The sequence below is a fragment of the Felis catus genome, chromosome A1 (genome assembly GCF_018350175.1).
Source record: "Felis catus isolate Fca126 chromosome A1, F.catus_Fca126_mat1.0, whole genome shotgun sequence".
Lineage (NCBI taxonomy): Eukaryota > Metazoa > Chordata > Mammalia > Carnivora > Felidae > Felis > Felis catus.
Genome location: NC_058368.1, coordinates 92237734 through 92260677, shown reverse-complemented (window position 1 = coordinate 92260677; position 22944 = coordinate 92237734). Strand labels below are relative to the sequence as shown.

Sequence of the window (22944 nt, the reverse complement as noted above, 5' to 3'; positions counted from 1 at the left end):
AACAACATTCAGGTCCAGGAAGCACAAAGAGCTCCAAACAAGATAAACCCAAAGAGGTCCACCAAACATGTAACTAAAAGCCCAAAAAGTAAAGATAAAGAGAAAAGAATACCTTAAAGGCAGCAAGAGAAAAAAAACAATGAGTTACATACAATGGAAACTCCGTAAGGTTATCCAGCTGATTTTTCAGCAGAAACTTTGGAGACCAGAGGAATGGGCATGATATAGTCAAAGTACTGAAAAGAAGAAACTTACAACCAAGAATACTCTACCCAGCAAAATTATCTTTCAGAACTGAAGGAAAGACAAAGTTGCCCAGACAAACAAAAGCTTAAGGAGTTAATGACCACTAAACTGGCCTTATAAGAAATGTTATAGGGATTTATTTAAGCAGAAAAGGAAAGGCTGTGATTAAAAGTAAAAGAATTATGAAAGAAAACAATCTCACTGCTGAAAGCAAACATACAGTAAAGGTAGTAGGTCAACAACTTATAAAGCTAGTATGAAGGTTAAAGAGAAGAATAGTAAAACCTACCTACCCTAATTACTTAGAAGATGTACAAAAAAAAAGATATAAAATACAGTGTCAAAAAATAAAATGTAAGGTGAGGGAATAAAAATATATTGCTTTTACAATGTGTTCAAACTTAACCACCAATTTAAAATGCACTGCTGTATACACAGGTTGTTATAGATGAACCTCATGGTAGACACAACAAAAAACCTATAATAGATACATAAAAAATAAACAGAACGGAATCCAAATATAACACTAAAGAAAGTCATCAAATCACAAGGGAAGGGAATAAAAGATGAAAGGAACAGAGAAGAACTACAAAAACAACCAGAAAATGATTAACAACTAACATACCTATCAATAATTACTTTAAATGTAAAAGGACTAAATGCTCCAAAGACAGAGGGTGGCCGAATGGATAAAAAACAAGATCCATCTAATATGCTGCCTGTAAGTGACTCACTTCAGACCTAAAGAAAGAGAAGGCCTCAAAGTGAAGGGATGGAAAAAGATATTCCATGCAAATAGAAACTGAAAAGAAAGCTAGAGTACCAATAATTGTGTCAAGCAAAACAGACTTCAAGACAAAGACTTCAAGAAGAGACAAAGAAGAGCCTTATAAAGGGATTAATCAAATAAGAGAATATAACAATTGTAAATATCTAAGCAACCAACACAAAAGCATCGAAACATAGAAAGCAAGTATTACAAGATGTAAAAGGAGAAATTAACAGTCACACACGATAATGGTAGCGGAACACAGCATCTACTTCCAGCAATAGCAAATCATCCAGGCAGAAAACCAATAAGGAAACACTGGTCTCAACACATTAGACTAGGTGGACTTAACAGATATATTCAGAATATTCCATCCAAACACAGCAGAACACACATTCTTTTCAAGTGTACATGAAACATTTTCCAGGATAGGTCGCATGTTAGGCCACAAACCAAGTTTCAATATTTTTAGGAACACTTATATCATATCAAACGTCCTTTCTGACCACAATGGTACAAAACGAGAAATCAATTATAAGAATAAACTGGAAAAAACACAAACACATAAAGCCTAAGCAAAAGGCTGCCAAACAAACAATGGGCCAATGAAGAAATCAAAAAAGAAAGGAAAAAAAAATACCTGAAGACAAATGAAAACAGAAACACAATGCTCTAAAATCTACAGGATGCAGCAAAAGCAGTTCAAAGAGGCAAGTTTACAGAAATATAGGCGCCTAAGTCAAGAAGCAGCAAACATCTCAATCTAACCTTGTACCTAAAGGAACTAGAAAAAGAACAAAGCCCAAAGTTAGTGGAAAGAAAGAAATGATGCAGATCAGAGCAAAAATAAATGAAATAAGAGACTAAAACACAATAGAAAAGCTCACTGAAACGAAGAGCTAGTTCTTTCATGAATTGTTTTTAATGTTTTTTTTTTTTAATGTTTATTTTTGAGAGAGAGAGACAGAGACAGAGTGTGAGTAGGGTAGGGGCAGAGAGAGAGGGAGATGCAGAATCTGAAGCAGGCTCCAGGCTCTGAGCTGTCAGCACAGAGCCTGATACGGGGTTCGAACTCACGGACCGCAAGACCTCAGCTGAAGTCGTATGCTTAACCACCTGCGCCATCCAGGCGCCCCTATGTTTATTTATTTTTGAGAGAGAGAGAGTGAGAGAGCACAAGTAAGGGAGGGGCAGAGAGAGGAGGACAGAGGATCTGAAGGGGGCCTCTGCACTGACAGGCTGAGAGCAGCGAGCCTGATGTGGGGCTCGAACTCACCAAATCACGAGATCATGACCTGAGCCAAAGTAAGATGCTTAACCAACTGAGCCACCCAGAGGCCCCCCGCTCCCGCCAGAACATTTTAAATGCATTACGCCACTTTTAAGTGATAGTATATTTTGCAGCCATTAATATAAAAGATTTTTTAAAACTTATATTCTGCATAATGAAAATAACAATGTAAAATAGCTTAAGAAATATGTAAAAATATTAAACATAATTTTAAAATAATATTAAAAAGTGTTTGCATAAGGGAAATGAGATCATGGGTCACTATTAATATTATTTCCTTAAACAATTACCTTTATTTATGTTAAACTGTTATTTAACTTCAAGTGGGAGAGAAAAGTAAACCTATCAAGATTAATCAAAAATGCACAAATCAATACCAAGTTACCTTCAGAAAAATCAATTTTTAAGAACTGAGGTATACTTCAGTAGTTTCTAATTAGTCTTACCATATCAAAAGGGAGCTACTACTACATAAATTTCGGTAATTTCAAAATTTATTTGGTCCAGTGAAAAAAATTTCATTGCAGATAGATTTTCATTTCCTTCATAATCCATTTACCTCGAAATGATGAAGGTTCTTGAAGAGCGTTACTTGCCAATCTAGCTGGTCCACAGAATACCAATATAGTGACGGGTGTCACTGCTGAACAACATCGAATATTAGCTATTCTATGGGCCCTGGTCATTTCATCATAAATAAGCCAATCTGTAGGTAGTGCCTGAATCGCTGCAGCCTGACCATTGGCTGGAGGAATCTATTAGAAAAATGGATTGAAGAATTGTTAACTGTATGTCACCTAGTTTACCAGCAATACTTTTAAAATGTAAAAAGTCCCTCAATGAAACAGATGAGGTGTATTAATACTCAAGCAAAAACTAAAGCACGTCCTTGTTCATACAGCTAGTAGTCCTCATTACCTAACACACTACCTCTTCCAACTCTAAGATTCCATCAAAAATTTGTTCCAATGTTGAATTAGACATAGGTAACTAATTTCTTAAAGCAGGCTGGTATTTGGAGCATTTTTGGTTGATCTTCAACTATGTAAATTAGATCAGTTTGACTTCAAGGCCTAAGACAGCATTAAAAATGTTTTACCTTTTTATATTGAGGCTGACTGAGAACTGAAGTGGGATGAAACCGAACTTTTTTCTCCTTTGGCCCTGTCAGTACTACATTCTCTCTGTCCACATGGACTACATTAGGATACATGCCTGCCACCAATGCAGCTTTAACAACAGCCCAGTTCTCGGAATTTGTGTTAACATCTCGAATGTCACCACCGCCTCGTGCTCTAACAAAACCTAGAAGGAGGAAAAAAACCACACCAACTTTTTCTATTGTGCAAAATATACTTTTAAACGTATGCATTTTTTACAAAAATTGTATAGCCCATGTAAGTTTAGGGATATTCAAATTCCAGAGCAATTAATAAAATCTCCTCTGGTAAGTTTAAGATACAGATTAAATATTCTAATAAAGTTTAGGTTTGTTCACTGGGGATGTGGGACTCTTAAAAAAAAATACACACTCTTGCTATAAAGTTCTTCATAAGCTGCGATCAGAAATGTACTAAAATTTAAAAAAAGAAATGCACTAAAGTCACAGCTGAAAATTTTTTAAAAAATACACACTCTTGCTACAAAGTTCTTCATAAGCTTCTATGAGAAATGTACTAAAATTTAAAAAAAGAAATAGAAATGTACTAAAGTCACAGCTGAAAATCTAAACCACTCTTCTACCTGGTATTAATAACACTGTGGTTATGACAGACAAATTCTGGAGTGAAGTAAATATATTCTTGCTTGAATTTCCAACGCCCTTCACATTTCCTGATATTTACAACAACTCGAAATCCTTTGGCTCGCTCCTTATATTATTTTAACACTTTAGCTAATCTATGAATCCAGGCTCTGGTAGTCTTTGGCTATTTTTTCAATGTACCATGCTACTCAAAAGGAAATTTAAAGATACAATTCTAAATTGACATAGCAATACTGGCATTCTCTTTTTAAAAAAAAAAAATTAAGTACCTTCAAGTGATTACTAGTTGTTTTATGTTCCACAAACATGAAGACCAGCATTCAGATCAACCTACTTACATTTTTTAACTTCTATTTCACAGACATAATGATCGTTTATTAATAGTGATAAAACAGAGCTACATTATCTACAATGATCTTTGCCAACAAATAGACTACAAATTGCTCACTGCCTACAGTATCAAAAGGTGTTCATAGATTTCTCAGCTAGAGGCCTCCACAATATCATTTTTTAAATCAACAAACTCTGAGATCACATAGGAGTCTACAACACAGTTCATAAATACAAGATCTACAACAATGTAAAAACATCATAAAAATAATGTAAAATGGCATCAGTTAACACTACAAATACTACGAGGTATAGGTAGGGTACTCTCAGGGGCCTAAATAGGTTCTCTGGGGAAAACATTACCTGATGCTCTAAGTTGACCAAGCAACTGAGTTCTCATACCAATGATTATTTCCATGGTAGCTTGCGAAAGAAAATTCTTTTCGCAAAAGGCTCGCTCCCACCCATCACTTCGTGCTTTCTGCCATGCCTACAAAAACATAATTATATAACGAGACACATTTACCAAACTCCTTAGTTAGGCAGCAAAGTAACTGAAAACCACTACATTAACCACTCAAGGTCAATTCTCCTTCTAATTATTTGATAAAATCTAGGACTTCATTAAAAAAAACAAAACTCAGGGCGACTGGGTGACTCAGCTCAGTTATGCGTCCGTCTTCAGTTCAGGTTATTATTTCACAGTTCGTGGATTCGAGCCCCACATCAGGCTCTGTGCTGACAGCTTGGAGCCTGAAGCCTGCTTCAGATTCTGTGTCTCCCTCTCTCTCTGCCTCTCCCTGCCTTGTGCGCTCGCTCTCTCTCTCTCTCTCTCTCTCTCTCTCTCAAAATTAAATAAACATTTATAAATAAACAAACAAACAAAACTCAAAGATACAGAGAACAGATTGGTAGTTGCCAGAGGTGAGGGAGGAGAGGAAGTAAAATGGATGAAAGGAGTCAAAAGATACAAACTTCCAGTTACAAAATAAATTAAGTCCTGGGAAGGTAACTGTAGTACAGCATGGTAACTATAGTTAATAACACTGTATTGTATATTTGAAAGTTGATAAGAGAATTTTTTTTGTCCACTTTTTTTTTATTGAGATATCACTGACATTTAACATTATACTCATTTCAGGTATACAAAATAGTGATCCAATAGCCATATATTAATGTGAAATTATCACCACAATAAATCTAGTTAACATACCAGAGAGTATATCTTAAAAGTTATCATCACAAACAGAAAAAAATTTGTAACTATATGCAATGATAGATGTTAACTAGCCTTACTGTGGAGATCATTTTGCAATGCATACAATTACAGTATCAATGTGTTTTACACCTAAAACTAATATGTCAATGACGTCTCAATTTTTTTTATTAAAATTTTAAAATTAGGGGGCGCCTGGGTGGCTCAGTCAGATGAGCGACCAACTTCAGCTCAGGTCATGATCTCACAGTTTGTGAGTTCGAGCCCCATGTTGGGCTCTGTGCTGACAGCTCAGAGCCTGGAGCCTGCCTCGGATTCTATGTCTCCCCCTCTCTCTACCCCTCCCCTGCTCACGCTCTGTGTCTCTCAGTCTCTCAATAATAAATAGACATTGGGGCGCCTGGGTGGCGCAGTCGGTTAAGCGTCCGACTTCAGCCAGGTCATGATCTCGCGGTCCGTGAGTTCGAGCCCCGCGTCGGGCTCTGGGCTGATGGCTCAGAGCCTGGAGCCTGTTTCCGATTCTGTGTCTCCCTTTCTCTCTGCCCCTCCCCTGTTCATGCTCTGTCTCTCTCTGTCCCAAAAATAAATAAACGTTGAAAAAAAAATAATAATAATAAATAGACATTAAAATTTTTTTTTAATTTAAAAATAAAAAAATAAAATTTTTAAATTAAATATAAAAAATAAAATCTAAGACTTTATGATCAGATGAAATTTATCATTAATTTATACTCAAATTCTATGAAAGTCACTGAGTTTATAAAATCCCAATGAAAACTACGTATCCTTTAACTTAAATGACCAGCTGTGTAAACATATTTAACTTTTCATATGTGTTTGCTAATTTTCTTCCACTGAAGTGTGGGAGGTTTTTAACTAAGCCATTATAAACACCACTTATATTTAAGGATTCTGCCACTCCAGTCCTCCAAAAATAAGCTCTATATCAACCTCTTAATCTATCTTTGAATGGGAAGTGGGATTTCTAGAAACCATCTATATGCAGTATAGGAAAACTTCTCTTTGAAAATGACTTTTCTTGCTTTGGAATATAACTGAAAGACCAAAGCAGTAATTTATCCTTTCTGCTCTTGAAGGAGCTGGGAGAAAAGCAAAGAATACATAGGAATTCTACTCCAAATCTCCCTCTAATTATTATCTACTCAACTAATCTACTGTAAGACGTGGTATCTAATAGACTCAATAGCATTGCATTATCCATTGTTCAATAATGCTCACAAAATAGCTTGCCAGTGTTTTCTTTAAACCGTATATAGTGAAAAAATCATCTATGCCTGGAAAAGAGTCTCTTCTGCATAAACAAAATGAAATTTTTTTTTATGTTTATTTTATTTTTGACAGAGAGAGAGAGAGAGAGAGAGAGAGAGAGAGACAGGGCATGGGCAGGGGAGGGGCAGACAGATAGGGAGACACAGGATCTGAAGCAGGCTCCAGGCTTTGAGTTGTCAGCACAGAGCCCGACGCAGGGCTCAAACTCACAAACAGTGAGATCAACCCTGAGCCGAAGTTGGCACTTAACCAAATGAGCCACCCAGGCGTCCCAACAAAATTAAATTTTTAAAAAATGTATAGTCATAGCCCACATTCAAGAGAATTTAAGGATGCCTTTTCAAGAAATAACATATTCTTCTCCACATATCTGAAATTCTAAATTACATATCATTTCCTTTCCTCAGAATCCTATTTTCCTTATCTTTTCTTTCTTATTTATCATGTTCATCAATTTCTCACTACTGTTATCTTAAAAAGTTTTAAATGGTATTTAGATTTTATTTTATAAAATTAAGTTCTTAGCATCGTGTCTTGAGCACACAAGAAAAAGACATACTCTAAAAAAAAAAATCAACACAGAGATACTAAATTCAAGATAAGTTTCTTCCTCGGTTTGTTCTACATACTTTGAATAATATACATTATCTCTTTTTTTTTTTAAGTTTAATTATTTATTGTGAGAGAGGGGGAGAGGCAGAGAGAGAATCCCAAGCAGGCTCCACACAGTGTGGAGCCCAACGTAGGCTCAAACGCACGAATCATGAGATCATGACCTGAGCCAAAATCAAGAGTCAGACACTCAATCGACTAAGTCAACCAGGCACCCCATAATATACATTGCTTCTCAACCAAAATTTGAGAGCATTTCCTGCCCAAGATATGATTAAAAGGAACTTGGATATTAAAAAATACATATAAGTAAATAAATATATACATACACATATTCCTACAGGGAGAAAACTGAGAAGATAAAAGAAAAAAAGGTAGAGAAAAACAGTGATAATTTTAACACAAGGACAGCAGGAATGTATGTTTCTGAGCTATTTATAAAATGTGACTTTATAAGGAAACCAAATTAATGGAGTCCTAGCTCTTTTTTAATTTGTTACACTTGCCCCAGAAGTGTGTTCAACCAGCAACATGTTCAGAAATGAAATGACAACAACGACCAGTACCTGGAATGCTCTGAGAAGTGCCATGTGGTCACTGAAAGTTCCTGCAGTGAAGCGTTTCCTACAGAGCATAGCTGCGCGCTTTTGAGAGGCCTGGGTTGGCAGTACAAAAGGGTCTCGATAGGCCAGGGTGCAGGCAATTGTAAGGATGGGGTCCAGACACTTTAACACGACAGCACACAGGACCATTTTTCCAAGATGTGGTTCTACGGGCAGGTCAGCCAAATGATACCCAAGCTCAGTGAGATCTTCCCACGCGTCCATTGCATCTATTGTCTAAATAAAAGCACACAAAACAGAATCTGGCAGGACCAAAATGTTTCATGATGTTTAATCGAACTGCATACTTAAAAATCATAAAGAAATAAAAATGTAAATTTTCTTTTGCCACATCTTATAGAAAACATCGTTTGCTTCAAATATTTTATATAAAAAAAGATCTACATCAACTGTTTTACTGTAATTACCATGAGAGTATTATTCAAAGTACATGCTTCTTTCAGATAATCTTTTTAAGTACAAAAATCAGGCAAGATATATATTCCCACTTTAAATTTCAAGTAAAATCAGTAAAGTGAAAACTATGAAGACACGAACCTTAAGCATGTGTACAGCATTTCTTACAATTAAAGCAGGTGGAGGTTCAGGAGCTTTCATTAGGAAATCGGCAATAGGACAATTAACTGGGGCTAACAGCTTAGTATGTAAACAAAGTTCCTGCAAATAAGAACAGCAAATAATGTTGAAATGCTGAAATTTATGGTGATTTTGTTTTTTAAAGAAATCATGGGAAACACAGTCCCCAAACCGACTAGTAGAGTCTCTGCTTAAAATGAACAGTAGAGGGAACCATGTCTTTCTATGAAAGACAGGCTCTAACCTTGCCCTAGGTGCTAAAACTTTAATATAATAAACACCCTCCATTACCTCCTATCAAGATTACCATTGCCCACACTGGCGATGTCTCCTCACACAGTTCTTATACATAACAGTAAGAGTTATTGTCCAGAAGTCTCTTTTTTTCCTTTACATTACATTCTAGAATCTTTTATCCGTTCAACAAAGTGCTTGCCAGGTGCTAGGGACTATGCAGCAAGTTGGTAGAAAAAGTAGACAAGTGTCTGCCCTGGTGGATTTTTCATTGTGGGAAAAACAGAATAATGACACAATTAACTACTTAGTTACAATTTTTATAAATGCTGTGAAGGATACAGAGAACTAAAGAGGTAAAGGAAAATATTTAATCAAGTTCAGGAAAGGGCAGGAGGAGGCCATGGGAAGTCAAAGACAACATCTCTGGGGAACCAGCACTTAAACTTGGATGTAACGACTGAGTAGGAGGTAATTATCAAAGAAACAAGAGGGAGGATTCTAGGGAGAGCGGAGCACACAGAGGAAGCCCCTAATACAGAAACAAGGTGTGCTTGAGAAATTCGAACTACTGGTATGAGCAGAGAGAGAAGAAAAGACAAGATGTCAAAATTAAAACTAGAGACACAGGAAGGGCAGATAATTTAGGCTCCTGTTAAGAGTTTTGTATTTGATCCTAAAACCATAAGGCATGGAAAAGTGGGAAGTCATCCAGGTACATGAATACCAAAAACATGATCCAGTATCTCTGGAAATGTTTAGAAACCAACATCCATCTCAGCACACCAGATAATCAAATTAATGTACTTCCGGTAGTTTTCCCTAGAAACTACAATTTCTGGCTGTTCTGTGAAGTGAGAAGACCTAAAGCAAAACAATAAAGGCCAGGAAATCTCAGCAGACTCCCTTCTAAACTACCATCGTAATCTCAGCGTCTTAAACTGAGATTGTGGCATTATCTTTTGGACCTTAAATAATTTGTTTTCTAATCCTCAGTGAGAATGTGAAAGGTGAACACAATGTGGTCGTTAGACTTCTAAAATGTCGCATATAAAAAAAAGCGTATTTATAAACTGTACCATAATTTAAATGCATTCAAGTAACTCTTTAAAATTTTAGAGGTTTATGGATTTTCTAGTATAGGAAAAAAATGTTAGGTACATAACCACCCTACATAATATACATTTTATAAGTTCGTTTTAGGAGTTGACTATTTAAAAGTCCAACTAGTATAAGTTAAAATGGTCCTTTCTCCTCTGTCACCCACAAAAATAGCCTCTAATTTAGAGTTTCGTAAATTCCTACCTGTAATGGCATTCTCAAAAGTTCTGGAGTCTGAAATTCCAACATATTCTGGAATCGGAGTCTGCTGAACAGCCGGAAACAAATTCCAGGTCTACATCTCCCTGCCCTTAAAAGCGAAATAAAAAATTGAGATTCAAACAAGAAATGAAGACTATATCAAGGAAACTATACAAGCAGTGTGCTAAGGAGACAGAGCAATGGACCAGGGTCAGGACATCTGAGTGCAAATCCCTACTGTGATACTCCTCCCCTCTGAATCTTTCCAGAAGGCACTTTACCCATCTGGGATTCATTTATAAAAATTCATGAATGACACCTACCTGATAAGCCTTCTAAGGAAATGATTAAAAAAATTTTTTTAGGTAAGATACATATGAGACTAAAAATAAAGAAAAATACATGGTAATTTAAATTTCACCAGCTTTGTATATGTAAATGATGAATCACTGAATCCTACTGCTGAAACCAATATTGCACTGTATGTTAACTAACTAGAATTTAAATAAAAATTTGAAAAGAAAATAAATTTCATCAGCTTTACTGAACTGACACAAGCACTGTGCTCAGAGCTCAGTGCATATGCCGCTGTTTAGAATTGCACAAAGCAGGCATTAAACAGCTCCCAGGGAGCGGCATCCCCACCACCTTCCCCGTCACCGTACAGACTTGTATCATTTTCTGGGAAGCAGCAGAAAAATATCTCGAAGAAAAGCAGTCTATTTTCATTTCACCCACAGTCATCATGTCCGCTAATGGCAAGGCTGAGTATGCTAAATGAGAGAGATATAGAAATATTCCTATCTTGGCAAAGCTCACAATCCAGACCCCCGAACATAAGTAACATACTGTTGTAGTTACAAAGTTACAAAAAAATAGACTCTGGACCACTGCTTCCTTCATCAGTACTTTCCTCACTATCAACCCATCCACTTTCCCTCCTCTCCTGCCTCTTCTGAGATACCTCTGTCTTTTGCCAGTCCTTAAATGTTGATGTTCCTGTGAGGCTGGACCTCAGCCCTCTGCTCTCCTGCTCTACCCTCTCTCCCAAGGGGATCGTAATTATCCTCCTGACTTCAATTTCCATCCACTGAGATCTCTTCATCCTAGCCCTACATTTACCCTTATGAAACCTTTTAGCCCCACTTAGGTTTTCCAGTCAAACTCAACACAACCAAAAGTTCATTCTTCTCCCCAACAGAACCACTATTCCCACTTTCCATGACGACAGCACCACCATCCACAAAATTTCTAAGACACCTGTATGACATCCTTGACTCCACAGTATTCCTTACCCCTTAGTATCTCCTGAATGAATTATCTACTTTATTTCTCCACTATCACAATCCACACTACTGTCATCTCTCCCTTACTTTAAATGCAAATATTAATGAAAGAGCCTCCTACTGGGTCCTCCTACCATCAGTTTTGTCTGTACCAACTCATTCTTCAAAGAGCTAAAAGAATATGATCACTGAACCATCCTCTGGATTAAGAAGACAGAAAACACAAAAGGGTCCTTAAGGACCTGTCCGCAACTTACCTCTTTCTGCTCTTTTCACCATTCTCCTCTAAACTAAACTCCACCCAAACAACTTTCTTGCTCACGCTTTTCTTTAGGCCTTTGCGTAAGCCTTGCCTCTGCTAGAAAAGCCTTCCCACAACATCTTTTTTTTTTTTTAACATTTATTTATTTTTGAGAGACAGAGAGCCACAACACCTCTTTATTCATATTTATCTCAGATTCTACCTTAACTCCTCTAGAAGCATAATCCAGTTGTAGCACAAATCACATAGTATTATCATTGCTTACTTTACTGGATTCCAAGAAGAACTACACCATTCCCCCCACCTCAAACTCTACTCATCAGACTCTATTGATCATTGTATCCCTAACACTTGCACAGTGAAGGCTGTAAAAAAAAAAAAAATACCTGTTGAAAGAGATGACAAGAAAAATTTTAACAATTTCTGATTTTCATCCCTAATAATATACTATTAACAGCCTATAAACCTAGCTCAGTGTATCAAGCCACACCTTGTCATAAGAAAACAACTGATATGGTAATAGCAACAAGCCCTCAAGAACATCCTATGAAAGTATAAAGCACAGAAATAATGCATCCACCATCTTCAGCATATGAGGCACATCTTTAAAGTCAGTATCTGATGTTGTTCTATCAGTTAAAATGAAAGAAAAAATCAGTCAAATGATTATCGAAAAATACAATACTTTTTTAATCTTTTTTAAAAAGTAACGCAAGCATGTTATTTATTAAAATAAGTAACCAAACTACAAAGCAATAAAATGAAAATTAAATCTCCTTCAAGAGCCCCACAAACCCACCTTCTCAGAGTCAACAATTGTTTTTTTAATATTTCTCTCAAACTTGACAATGCATTTGTGCCTAAATATATACTGGGGCGCCTGGGTGGCTCAGTCGGTTGAGCATCAGACTTCGGCTCAGATCATGATCTCACGGTTTGTGGGTTCGAGCCCTGTGTTGGGCTTTGTGCTGACAGCTCAGAGCCTGGAGCCTGCTTCGGATCCTGTGTCTCCCTTTCTCTTTGCCCCTCCCCCACTCACACTCCATCTCTCTCACAAAAATAAACATTAAACTATATATACACATACATATATACATACACATATACATATTTAGCACAAGCAAATACTATTGGATGCACGTTCCACACCTTACTTTTTTCAATTAATAATATATTCTGAAAACCCATTCCACTATAAAAATACATACATCTACATCTTTCCTTTTAACACTTACCTAGTATACCATTGTGTGACTACAGCATAATTTATCTAACTACAATACTTCACTACTAATGGACACTACAATGTTCTCAGATTTTTCACTATTACAAACAATGCTGCAGAAAACATTCTTAAACACATCCCTGCACACAGTGCACAAGTATACGCAGGACAAATTATGAGGTGAATCCAGTGGCAAAGGGTAGATCTGGATCAACAGTTTCAAACTGTCCTCTGAAGAAGTCACACCAATTTACACTCCCATCAGCAAACCATGAAAGCTTACTGGCCTATACTTTTGCCAACTCTGTTGTATGTACTGTTAAACATTTTCATCAATGACAATCCGGTGATAAGCAAAAAATATTACCTCACTAATTTACATTTCTTTTGGCATATATGAGGTGATATATGTGAGGTTCATGTATTGGTCTTCGTGAATTGATTTGGAAGGGGTTTTTTTGCAAAATACAGAAATTAGTCCTTTGTCCTATGAAGCAAATATTGAAGAGATTTTCCATTTAATTTTGTCTATGTTTCTTACATCTTCTGAGTATAGCTTATACTACGCAAAAAAATTTAAAATAAGCTGAATTCAACCTTTAAAAAAAAGTATATTTTAAAATGGATTGCTTTACAAAAATATAAAAATGAAGATTAACATGAAAATCTTAACATTTTATAGAAAGAATATATATTAAATATGTAATACATACCAAAATGTTTCCATTTTATAGGCAATTGAGTGAATGAATGTACATTACCTGCCTTTTCGTTGTATGGCACTAGCTTTGGAAATCCACACCATTTTTAACATTGTAACAAAATTCAGTGCATCAAAGGATTTCTGTAATTAAGTTTTCTTCATGTTAAAACTTTTATAAAAGGTGTTTAAGAAGAAACAGCAAGAAACATTATGAATATATTTTAACATGCCAAGTTTAATTTAAAGCCTCTTCGCCTGGGTGGCTCAGTCAGTTAAGCGTCCAACTTTAGCTCAGGTCATGATCTCGCAGTCTGAGTTCGAGCCCCGCCTGGGGGTCCGTGGCTGGCAGCTCAAAGCCTGGACCCTGCTTCAGATTCTGTGTCTCCCTCTCTCTCTCTGCCCCTCCCCTGCTGAGCTCGTGCTCGCTCTCCGTCTCTCTCACTCTCAGAAATAAATAGGGGTGCCTGGGTGGCTCAGTCAGTTAAGCGACCTGACTTTGGCTCAGGTCATGATCTCACGGTTCATGGGTTCCAGCCTCATGTCAGGCTCTGTGCTGACAGCTCAGAGCCTGGAGCCTATTTTGGATTCTGTGTCTCCCTCTCTCCCTGCCCCTTCCCTGCTTGTGCTCTGTCTCTCAAAAATAAACACTAAAAAAAAAAAAAAAAAAAAAAAAAAAAAAGAATTTTAAAAAGAACCATTATTCCCTCCATACATCCTCAAAGATTCTAAAGCAAAAATTCACTATAGAGAAATACTGTAAAAGAGTGGATTCCTAACTAGAATATATACTTAATCATTCAGTGACTTACACTTTTCCTTTCATAGGATAACTATATAGAGCAATTACAAATGCATTCTCATAATAGTTTAATTATAGGATCTTTAGAAAAAATAGTACCAATAGTTTTTAATAAAATGTCACATTTGTCAATTTTGTATGTAAAATAACTTCTGACACTATCATCATATTCTTAACTATGGTTTACTTGATAAATGATACCTATAGGAATTAATTTCTAAATTATTCAAAATTTACTTGTTCAGCTTTAGCTAATTTCAGGGCAATAAAATCTGAATTTTTATGGACTCACCATTCAGACTTTTAAAGATAATATTCATCATTATCCTCTTATAAAAAAACAAAATGTATTATCCCTTCTTTATAGTATCCAACTATAATGAAATGTCCAAATTTTATAATAAAATCTTGTGTTCTATAAGATATTCCTTAAAATTACTTTGAAAACATTATAAAGCAATTAATAAATTTTTTTCACATTAAAACATGATCATTTATATCCACTAGAACAGAGATCATTTGCTTTCCCCAACATAGATAGTATCTTTCCTTGAAAATCAACCACCTCTCACTTTCAACTCTTTCAGTAAAAGGACCTACCAAAGTTAAGGGCATTGAGAACTGCTGAGTATTCTAATGCTAAAGAAAATAAATGCTGTCTTTTATTTCTACTGGGTTGGCAGTAAATATTTTAGCCTTTGTAGAGAGTCTCTGTTGCAACTAATTCAAATCTGCCATCTGAAAGCAGCCACAGTCAATAGGCAGAAGAGTGAAAATGGCAGTGTTCCGACGGAATTTATTTTTATAAAAGCAGGTAATGGACCCATGTGTCCACTATCATTTGCTGAACTTTAGTTTTGTCTGCTTCCTCTGAGTATGGTTCTCTCAAACTAAATATCTTTTGAGTATCTCCTACATGTGGAGCACCGGAGATTAAACATTGAACAGGAGGGACATGGTCCATGCCCACATGTAGAAGGAAAGCATACAAAATATGTAATCAAATTCCCACACTGTGACAAAATTTTCAGTGTAGCTAGCCAACCCTTTACTTTCTTCCTAATATTTAATCAGCAGAAGCTCATTTTTTTAATATAATTTGTTACACTAACTGGATCTTATATTCTGAACTGTTTAAAGTAAAATATTCACTTCAGAGAAATCAACGACTACTATGGTAAATTCAGGCAGAACCAGAGATTTTCCCACTAAAGTGAATTCTGCTTATAAAAGCATTTATTGGAATGTAACTTAATCTTCTTCATTTAAATAAAATACAATTCCTCCAACCTACCTCTTTCACCTTACCAGAATCAATAACAAAGACAACATCATTGACTGTGATGCTGGTTTCAGCAATATTGGTGGAAAGGATCTGCAAAATGGAATGTTATGTTACAGTTAATACGAAAACAGGACCAATGACTAATAAAATGGACAAAAGAAGATTTTATAAAGCTTACAATTTTTCGAACACCAGCAGGCGGGTTTTTCAATACCTTCTTTTGATCAGATGTTTGCATATTTGAATGAAGCATAAAGACTTGATATCTGTTGACAATGAAAGGGAAAATACACTATGGTACCTATCTGTTACTTAAAGCAGCAAATATAAAGCTTTAGCTTTTACCTGTGTGTGTTATCAGCAAACCGCTTATCATCAAACAGGATACGATCCCGCAGTCCAACAATTTCATCATATCCAGGCAGGAAAATTAATATTGCTCCTTGGAGAAGAATAATGTTTTTAACAGTAAACCTCCGGTTTTACAAACCAGAACCAATCAACAGAACCATCTATAATGAACTCTATCACGTGTTTTTATGTACCAATAAACTGTGACACTTATGATGTTTAAGAGATTATTTATGCAATACTGCCAATGGAATTACACAAAAATCTGTACACACAACATATTAATTTTGAAATCGAAGTATACACTGTTGTTCCAGTTATTTTAGACAGTAGTTATTTACCAGCATCGCAACCATGGCAGATATTGTATAGAAGGTGCATGATCAAATCCAAGTCTACTTTTTCATCATCAAAACTGTGATGATAAGCTTTCAGGAGCTCTCTGTCTTCTGCACTGAGGTCACTCCCATTTGTGTGTACCAGAGAACTTTCATCTAGATTTCCAAATTCCAGTGAAGCACTAGGAAAAAAAAGACAAAAACAACAACAACAACAAAAAAAACCACAAACTCAATTTTCATCAAAAAAGAGTAATCCTTTAAGGCCAACAATTCCCATGATATCCTTCTTCAAATTTTAAATACGCCCTAAAGAGGGAAGTGATACTTAATGTCCCAGCTACAATTCATGTTTTGGTTTACAGTACATTATCCAAAGTAAAATTTGTCAGTAAGTGATTTTTGAAAACACAATCTGAAGACATTTCTCCAAAGACAATATACGAACGGCCAATAAACACACTGAAAAGATGTTCAACATCATTAGTCATCAGAGAAATGAAAATCAAAACCACAATGAATACCACTTCACACTCACTAGGAGGACTACAATAAAAAAAAGACAAGAAAGTAAGTGTGGAGAGAGAGTGTGGAGAAACTGTAACCATCATACATTGCTGGTGAGAGCATAAAATGGTGAAGCCACTTTGAAAAAGAATATGGTGGTTCCTCAAAATGTTAAACACAGTGTGACCACACGTCCCAGCAATTCCACTTCCACTGCTAGGTATATAAACAAGGGAAATGAAAATACATGTCCATATAAATATGTGTACACAAATGTTCATACCAGAATTATTGGTAAGAGTCAAAAAGTGGAAACCCAAATGTTCATCAATTGATGAATGGTTAAACAAATCGTGATGTATCCACAGAGTAGGTTATTAGTCAGAAAAAGAACACCTACTACAACATGGATGAACCTTGGAACACATTATGCTAATGAAAGAAGCCAATCACAAAAAGACCAAGTATGATACCATTCCACTTAGATTAAGTGTACAGAATAAACAAACCTACAGAAACAGAAAGTACACTAGGTGTCGAGAGCTGGAAGAGTTGCGTTTTTTGGGGGGAGATGGGTAATGAAAACGTTCTCAAAATTGATTGTGGTAATGACTGTGTAACATGGGTGAACTAACTCATGTGGTATTTTACCATAATAAAACTTAAAAGACACAAATTTTCAATCATCATTTATATTTCAACAGGTTGTTCACTCTTATAAACAATACTCTGAAGAAAAGTCTATGTTAAAAAAACAAACAAACCACAATTCTACAGGTACCAGCTTAACATGACTGCTAACTTGGTAATTCTATTCTAAAAGCAGATTGATTTCACTACTTTCCAAAAGCCCAGAATCAGCATAAATTAAATAATTGCTTGCTTCTTCATCCTCTATATAAAAATATAAACTACTAACATCACCAGTAACTATCAATAAGATTTCTAGGAAGTTCATTTCAGCCCATTTCTCTTAAAGAGCTTAGCAGAAAATGAAGCCTGATCTCAATAGGGAAAATATTAAACTTAAAATTGTAGTATTTTAAATTTAAGATCCTTTTTCAAATACTCCAAGTTTTTTGGTTTTTTACTTCTTAACAGGTAAATGAGGAGAGGAGTATGTTCTTTGTTTAAAGCTCTAACTTCAAGGGAGCCTGGTTGGCTCAGTCAGTTGAACACCCAACTCTTGATTTCAGTTCGGGTCATGATGTCATGGTCGTGGGATGGAGCCCCATGTCGGGCTACATACTGGGTGTGGAACCTGCTTGAGATGCTCTCTCTCTTTCCCTTTGCCCCTCTCCACTAGCACTCTCAAAAAAAAACCCACTGACTTTACATATCAATTATCAATAATCCAACACACGTTTTATTAATAAATTGCATTTTAAATGTTTAAAATTGGTGATTGATAATGTCATGATCTGTGGACTAAAAAGAAAGCCCAGGTAGCCAGGATAATTAGAATATTATCCAGATAACTCCTGTACTTGGTAATGTATAGTGTCTACTGAGATACTTCCTAGCACCCTAAGAAGCATTCAAAGTGAAGCATTCAAAGTATTAGCACTAAAAGGACTGCAAGTTCTGGGTGCTATTAACTGAAATGACAACAAATCCTGCCATTGCTAAGAACTTTGTCACTCTAAACGTCATTAGCATTTAATTGAAATTAAAACGAAAAGACTAATTTCATACTTCAAACATACTTCATCTAATACCTGAGACTATATCTATAGAATTAAATACAAAAACCCAACTCATATAAAACATTTATATGTTCTTCAATAAAAGATGTTTTGATATATTTTAACTTCAAATTCCATTTTTTTCACTTTTGATTCTTATAGGTTGAAGACCGATAGATGCTATCCACGTATTACTAAACATGTTTTTTTCAGGTACCTTTTCCTTTAATAAAATATCTTTCTCTTTTCTTAAGATATCTAATCTAAAATCTACACAATCTGGGGGCGCCTGGGTGGCTCAGTTGGTTAAGCGTCTGACTTCGGCTCAGGTTGTGATCTCGCAGTCCGTGAGTTCGAGCCCCGCGTCAGGCTCTGTGCTGACAGCTCAGAGCCTGGAGCCTGTTTCAGATTCTGTGTCTCCCTCTTTCTTTGACCCTCCCCAGTTCATGCACTGTCTCAGTCTCTGTCTCAAAAATAAACATTAAAATCTACACAATCTGACCTAAATTTACCTAAAAGCTTTAATTACCAAAATGAAGGCTTTGTTTCATAGGACTGTGAAAAGTATTGTCTGATTCTTCTTTTTTAAATCAAAGTAGAATCAGTTAAGGAGGATCAGTAGCACAGGAGGTAGACTGCAGTAATAGGATTAATTAGGTAGCCCCCATGAAGGTAAGATTTAAACAAAGATATGTGTTCTGTTCCTGTTTTATAACACATTGTTTCTCTTTCATGAATATTTTCTATTAGTTTTTGAAGTCTTCTTCTGGTCACTAACACTTAGTCCCATCCAAGTTCCAGGTTTTTTGGTTGCTATTGTTGTCTGTTGGATTGTGGGTGCTTTTTCCCCTCAAAGATTCCCAGTGATCAATCCCCAACATTTTGCTCATCTTTAAAGACAATGAAAAAAAAAAAAAAAAAAAAAAACTCCATCTGCACAGGTGACAATTGCTGAGCTATCTAGTTTAAAGATGGTCATTTCACTGAAGGAATACCCAACCTTCTATAATTCTAATTCTTTTCCCTCGGCTTCGTCTGTTTTCCCAGGAAAGAATTCTCAAGTTTTCTGCTAAAGAACATAAGCTTCAAACAGGAAAAGGCAACAGGACAGCAGTGGAAGCGAGTGGATGGTACCTCAACTTTCAGTCTTTAGACTTTTCTGTTTGATGCCTCACTCCTACTCTCCCACTGTGCCTGGTACCTCCAAGTCCAACATGTCCGTGGCTTTATTTTTTAATATACTTCCCACTTCCTGCAAAGGTGGGGAAGTGGTATCACCTGGTGGAGGGGAGAAGGGAATCTGGAATTCTAAATGTTCCTCATAGAGAATTTCAATCAATTCTGGGATTTTGAGGGGTTTTTTGTTGTTGTGTTTTTTGTTTTTGTTTTGTTTTTGGCCTTTTCTTTCACTGTTATTCAGAAGTAGTTAAGTGAGGGGCGCCTGGGTGGCTCAGTCAGTTGAGTGTCCGACTTCAGCTCAGGTCATGATCTCACGGTTGACGAGTTTGAGTTCCGCGTCGACCTCTGTGCTAACAGCTCAGAGCCTGGAGCCTGCTTCAGATCTGTGTCTCCCTCTCTCTCTGCCCCTCCCTACTCACGCTCTGTCTCTCTCTCAAAAATAAACATTAAAAAAAAAAAAAGATTCATTTAAAAAAAAAGAATTAGTTAAGTGAGCCTCTAAGAAGCTAAAATGAATCTGTTTCTCACTGGCACTTCCCTCTGTGGGCACTCAGGTTTCAGTTTTCTCAGCTCTGCCACGTCAACCAGCACCGATCCACTAGCCTTCTAGTACCCAAAAATTTACTAATTTCTTCGATCAGTTGCTATGACCTCTTCCAATCTCTTTCACTTTATTAGCTTGAACATTCCTTCTGTACCATTTCAACGAGGTTTTGTGAAAATGCAGATAAATTACATGTGTTCTAGCTACCATGTTTAACTGGAAATCCTTCTGTTTTTCAAAATAAAATAAATTATTACAGCATAGTGGATCTTACCGGCACCCTACAAAAAATTTTTTTTTCCTTAGAATTCCTTAGAATTCAAAAACCAACAGCAAGAAAAAAAAAGCAAAAAAAAAAAAAACACAAAACACAAAAGAAAATCTCTGAATAAGAGACTATAGCCTACAGCATCATACTGATTTTCACAGCTAAGCTTTTACAAAAGAAGTTAGGGGGCACCTGGGTGGCTCAGTCAGTTGAGCGTCCGACTTCAGCTCAGGTCCTGGTCTTGCGGTTTGTGAGTTCAAGCCCCGCGTCGGGCTCTGTGCTAACAAACAGCTCAGAGCCTGGAGCCTGCTTCGGATTCTGTATCTCTCTCTCTCTCTCCCCCTCCCCTGCTCATGCTCTGCCTCTGTCTCTCAAAATGAATAAATGTTAAAAAAAATTTTTTTTTAAATAAAAAGAAGTTAGGGTTAATTAAGCACAGAATAAAGTTTTACCTGTAAGATTCCAGAAGATCCACAATTTCAGTCTGTCCAAAGTGTTTAGCCCAATCTAAAGCCATCCTGCCAAAATTCAAAGATATCAAACTATTAGAAAAATGATGTTTTCAAAATTATAAAACTAGTCACATTATTCATTCACCCATTAGAGATATTCCAGCAATTATTATAGAACAGCTTTTAACATAAAGACAAACGTAAGAAATCAAAGACAGTATGTGTAGCTGGACCAAGACATACAAAGAACGGATGCAGTTTACAATTACCAGCCATTTGACGCTTTACTGTGCACGTTGGCTCCCATGCTAATTAACTGCTCTACTTGACTTGAAAAACCTCGTCCAGCAGCAACCATCAGAGCTGTTGCACTGGTTTCGCTATGCCTATAATCAACTAAAAACAGGAAAAGATAAATATAGGTTACATTTCCAAATTTTTTAAATCGTTTTAATTTTTTTTAAGTTAAATGAAAGAAATAAATGACTGTCAGGAGAATTCACTTGGGACTTTGCGCCTTAACCCACTACATGGTAACAGTATTACATAACCTTAACTCAGATCATCCAAGGAGATGTCATTCATATGCTTTTAATATAAACACAATGGAGGAGGGGCGCCTGGGTGGCTCAGTCAGTTGAGCATCCAACTTTTGACTTCAGCTCAGGTCATGATCCCAGGGTCACAGGATTGAGCCCCATGTCAGGCTCCATGCTAAGTGCAGAGCCTGCTTGGGATTCTCTCTCCCTTGCCCTCTGTCCCTCTCCCCCACTCACACTCTCTCTAAAAAAATAATAAATAAATAAATAAATAAATAAATAAACAAACAAACAAATAAATAAAAATAAATGATGGAATAGGGACAATCATTTGGAAGGCAAGAGAAGGAAAGATAGTTGTTAAGCTGTCTTAAGCTCACCATGATAATTAAAACAGAAGAGGAAAACTAGTAACCTGCAGAACCCTTAAATAATTTTCCTAAGCCTGGATATGTCTTAATCATCAGATGACAAAATACAAAGAATTAAAAAGTTAATGTTCATCAGCAACTGGTAATGAATGCTTAAAAGTGCAAATGCAAAGTTCAAGACCATTTTTTGTTGTTCTTTCGTTTTGTTTTCATTCCACCATTCCAGGCTGTTACTTACTCAGATGTTTAATGGAAATAAAGCATTGGCAGAAAGTTTACAAACCATAAAATCCCTCCATGAGAAAAACAAAGGTCTATTGAGTTTAAGTTCTTTCCTAGAATATATGTCTCAAGGAATGCAATATATTAAAATTACTTAGCACCAGTTTGCTTAAATTATAAAACTGGTAATTTCAAAAATAAAGAACCACTGGGTGGCAGGGGGGGAACCTCTGCAGTAAAATTTAAGATAATTACAAATGGAAAATTTTAGATACCCAATTATTCTCATTGTTTAATAATACTCTACAACATGGTAACCATTAATACAAATCAATGGTTCTTAAGATGGGGAGGAGGACTCAGAAGAGAATTACCTCAAGCTTCTTATTTCTAAAAGCACAGATAGCCATGATTTACTCTAGATTCAGAGTCGGTAAGTCTGGGATGGCCAGGCACACGCATTTTTAAAAAGGTCTGAAAAGATTATGACCTATACTCACTGTAAGAGAATTACAGCTTCAACTGAATAGTCATTTGATAGCCCTGGAGAACAGAACCAAAATGTGTATATTTTTGAGCAGCAGGTACGAATAAGTATGTATTTTCAGCAGCAGGGTATTAATAAGTATCCAACAATTCCTTGGTACTCCTCTCTTCAAGAGGCAGAGCCTAAT

The 22944-nt window shown here is 36.2% G+C and overlaps 1 protein-coding gene across 3 annotated transcripts in view; it reads right to left on the bottom strand.

Moving 5' to 3' along the window:
- YTHDC2 (YTH domain containing 2) overlaps positions 1-22944 on the bottom strand; it is a 69183-nt gene that overhangs the window by 20295 nt on the left and 25944 nt on the right. For all 3 annotated transcript variants that reach the window (XM_019830944.3, XM_045057649.1, XM_019830946.2), the window contains 13 exons: positions 21408-21534; positions 21139-21204; positions 16507-16685; positions 16160-16256; positions 15993-16080; positions 15824-15904; positions 13789-13871; positions 10258-10363; positions 8680-8799; positions 8086-8358; positions 4765-4891; positions 3406-3611; positions 2866-3061 (listed from right to left, as the gene is read on the bottom strand). In XM_019830944.3, the coding sequence (XP_019686503.2) occupies positions 2866-3061; positions 3406-3611; positions 4765-4891; positions 8086-8358; positions 8680-8799; positions 10258-10363; positions 13789-13871; positions 15824-15904; positions 15993-16080; positions 16160-16256; positions 16507-16685; positions 21139-21204; positions 21408-21534 (1749 nt within the window). The remainder of the gene's footprint in view (positions 1-2865; positions 3062-3405; positions 3612-4764; positions 4892-8085; positions 8359-8679; positions 8800-10257; positions 10364-13788; positions 13872-15823; positions 15905-15992; positions 16081-16159; positions 16257-16506; positions 16686-21138; positions 21205-21407; positions 21535-22944) is intronic.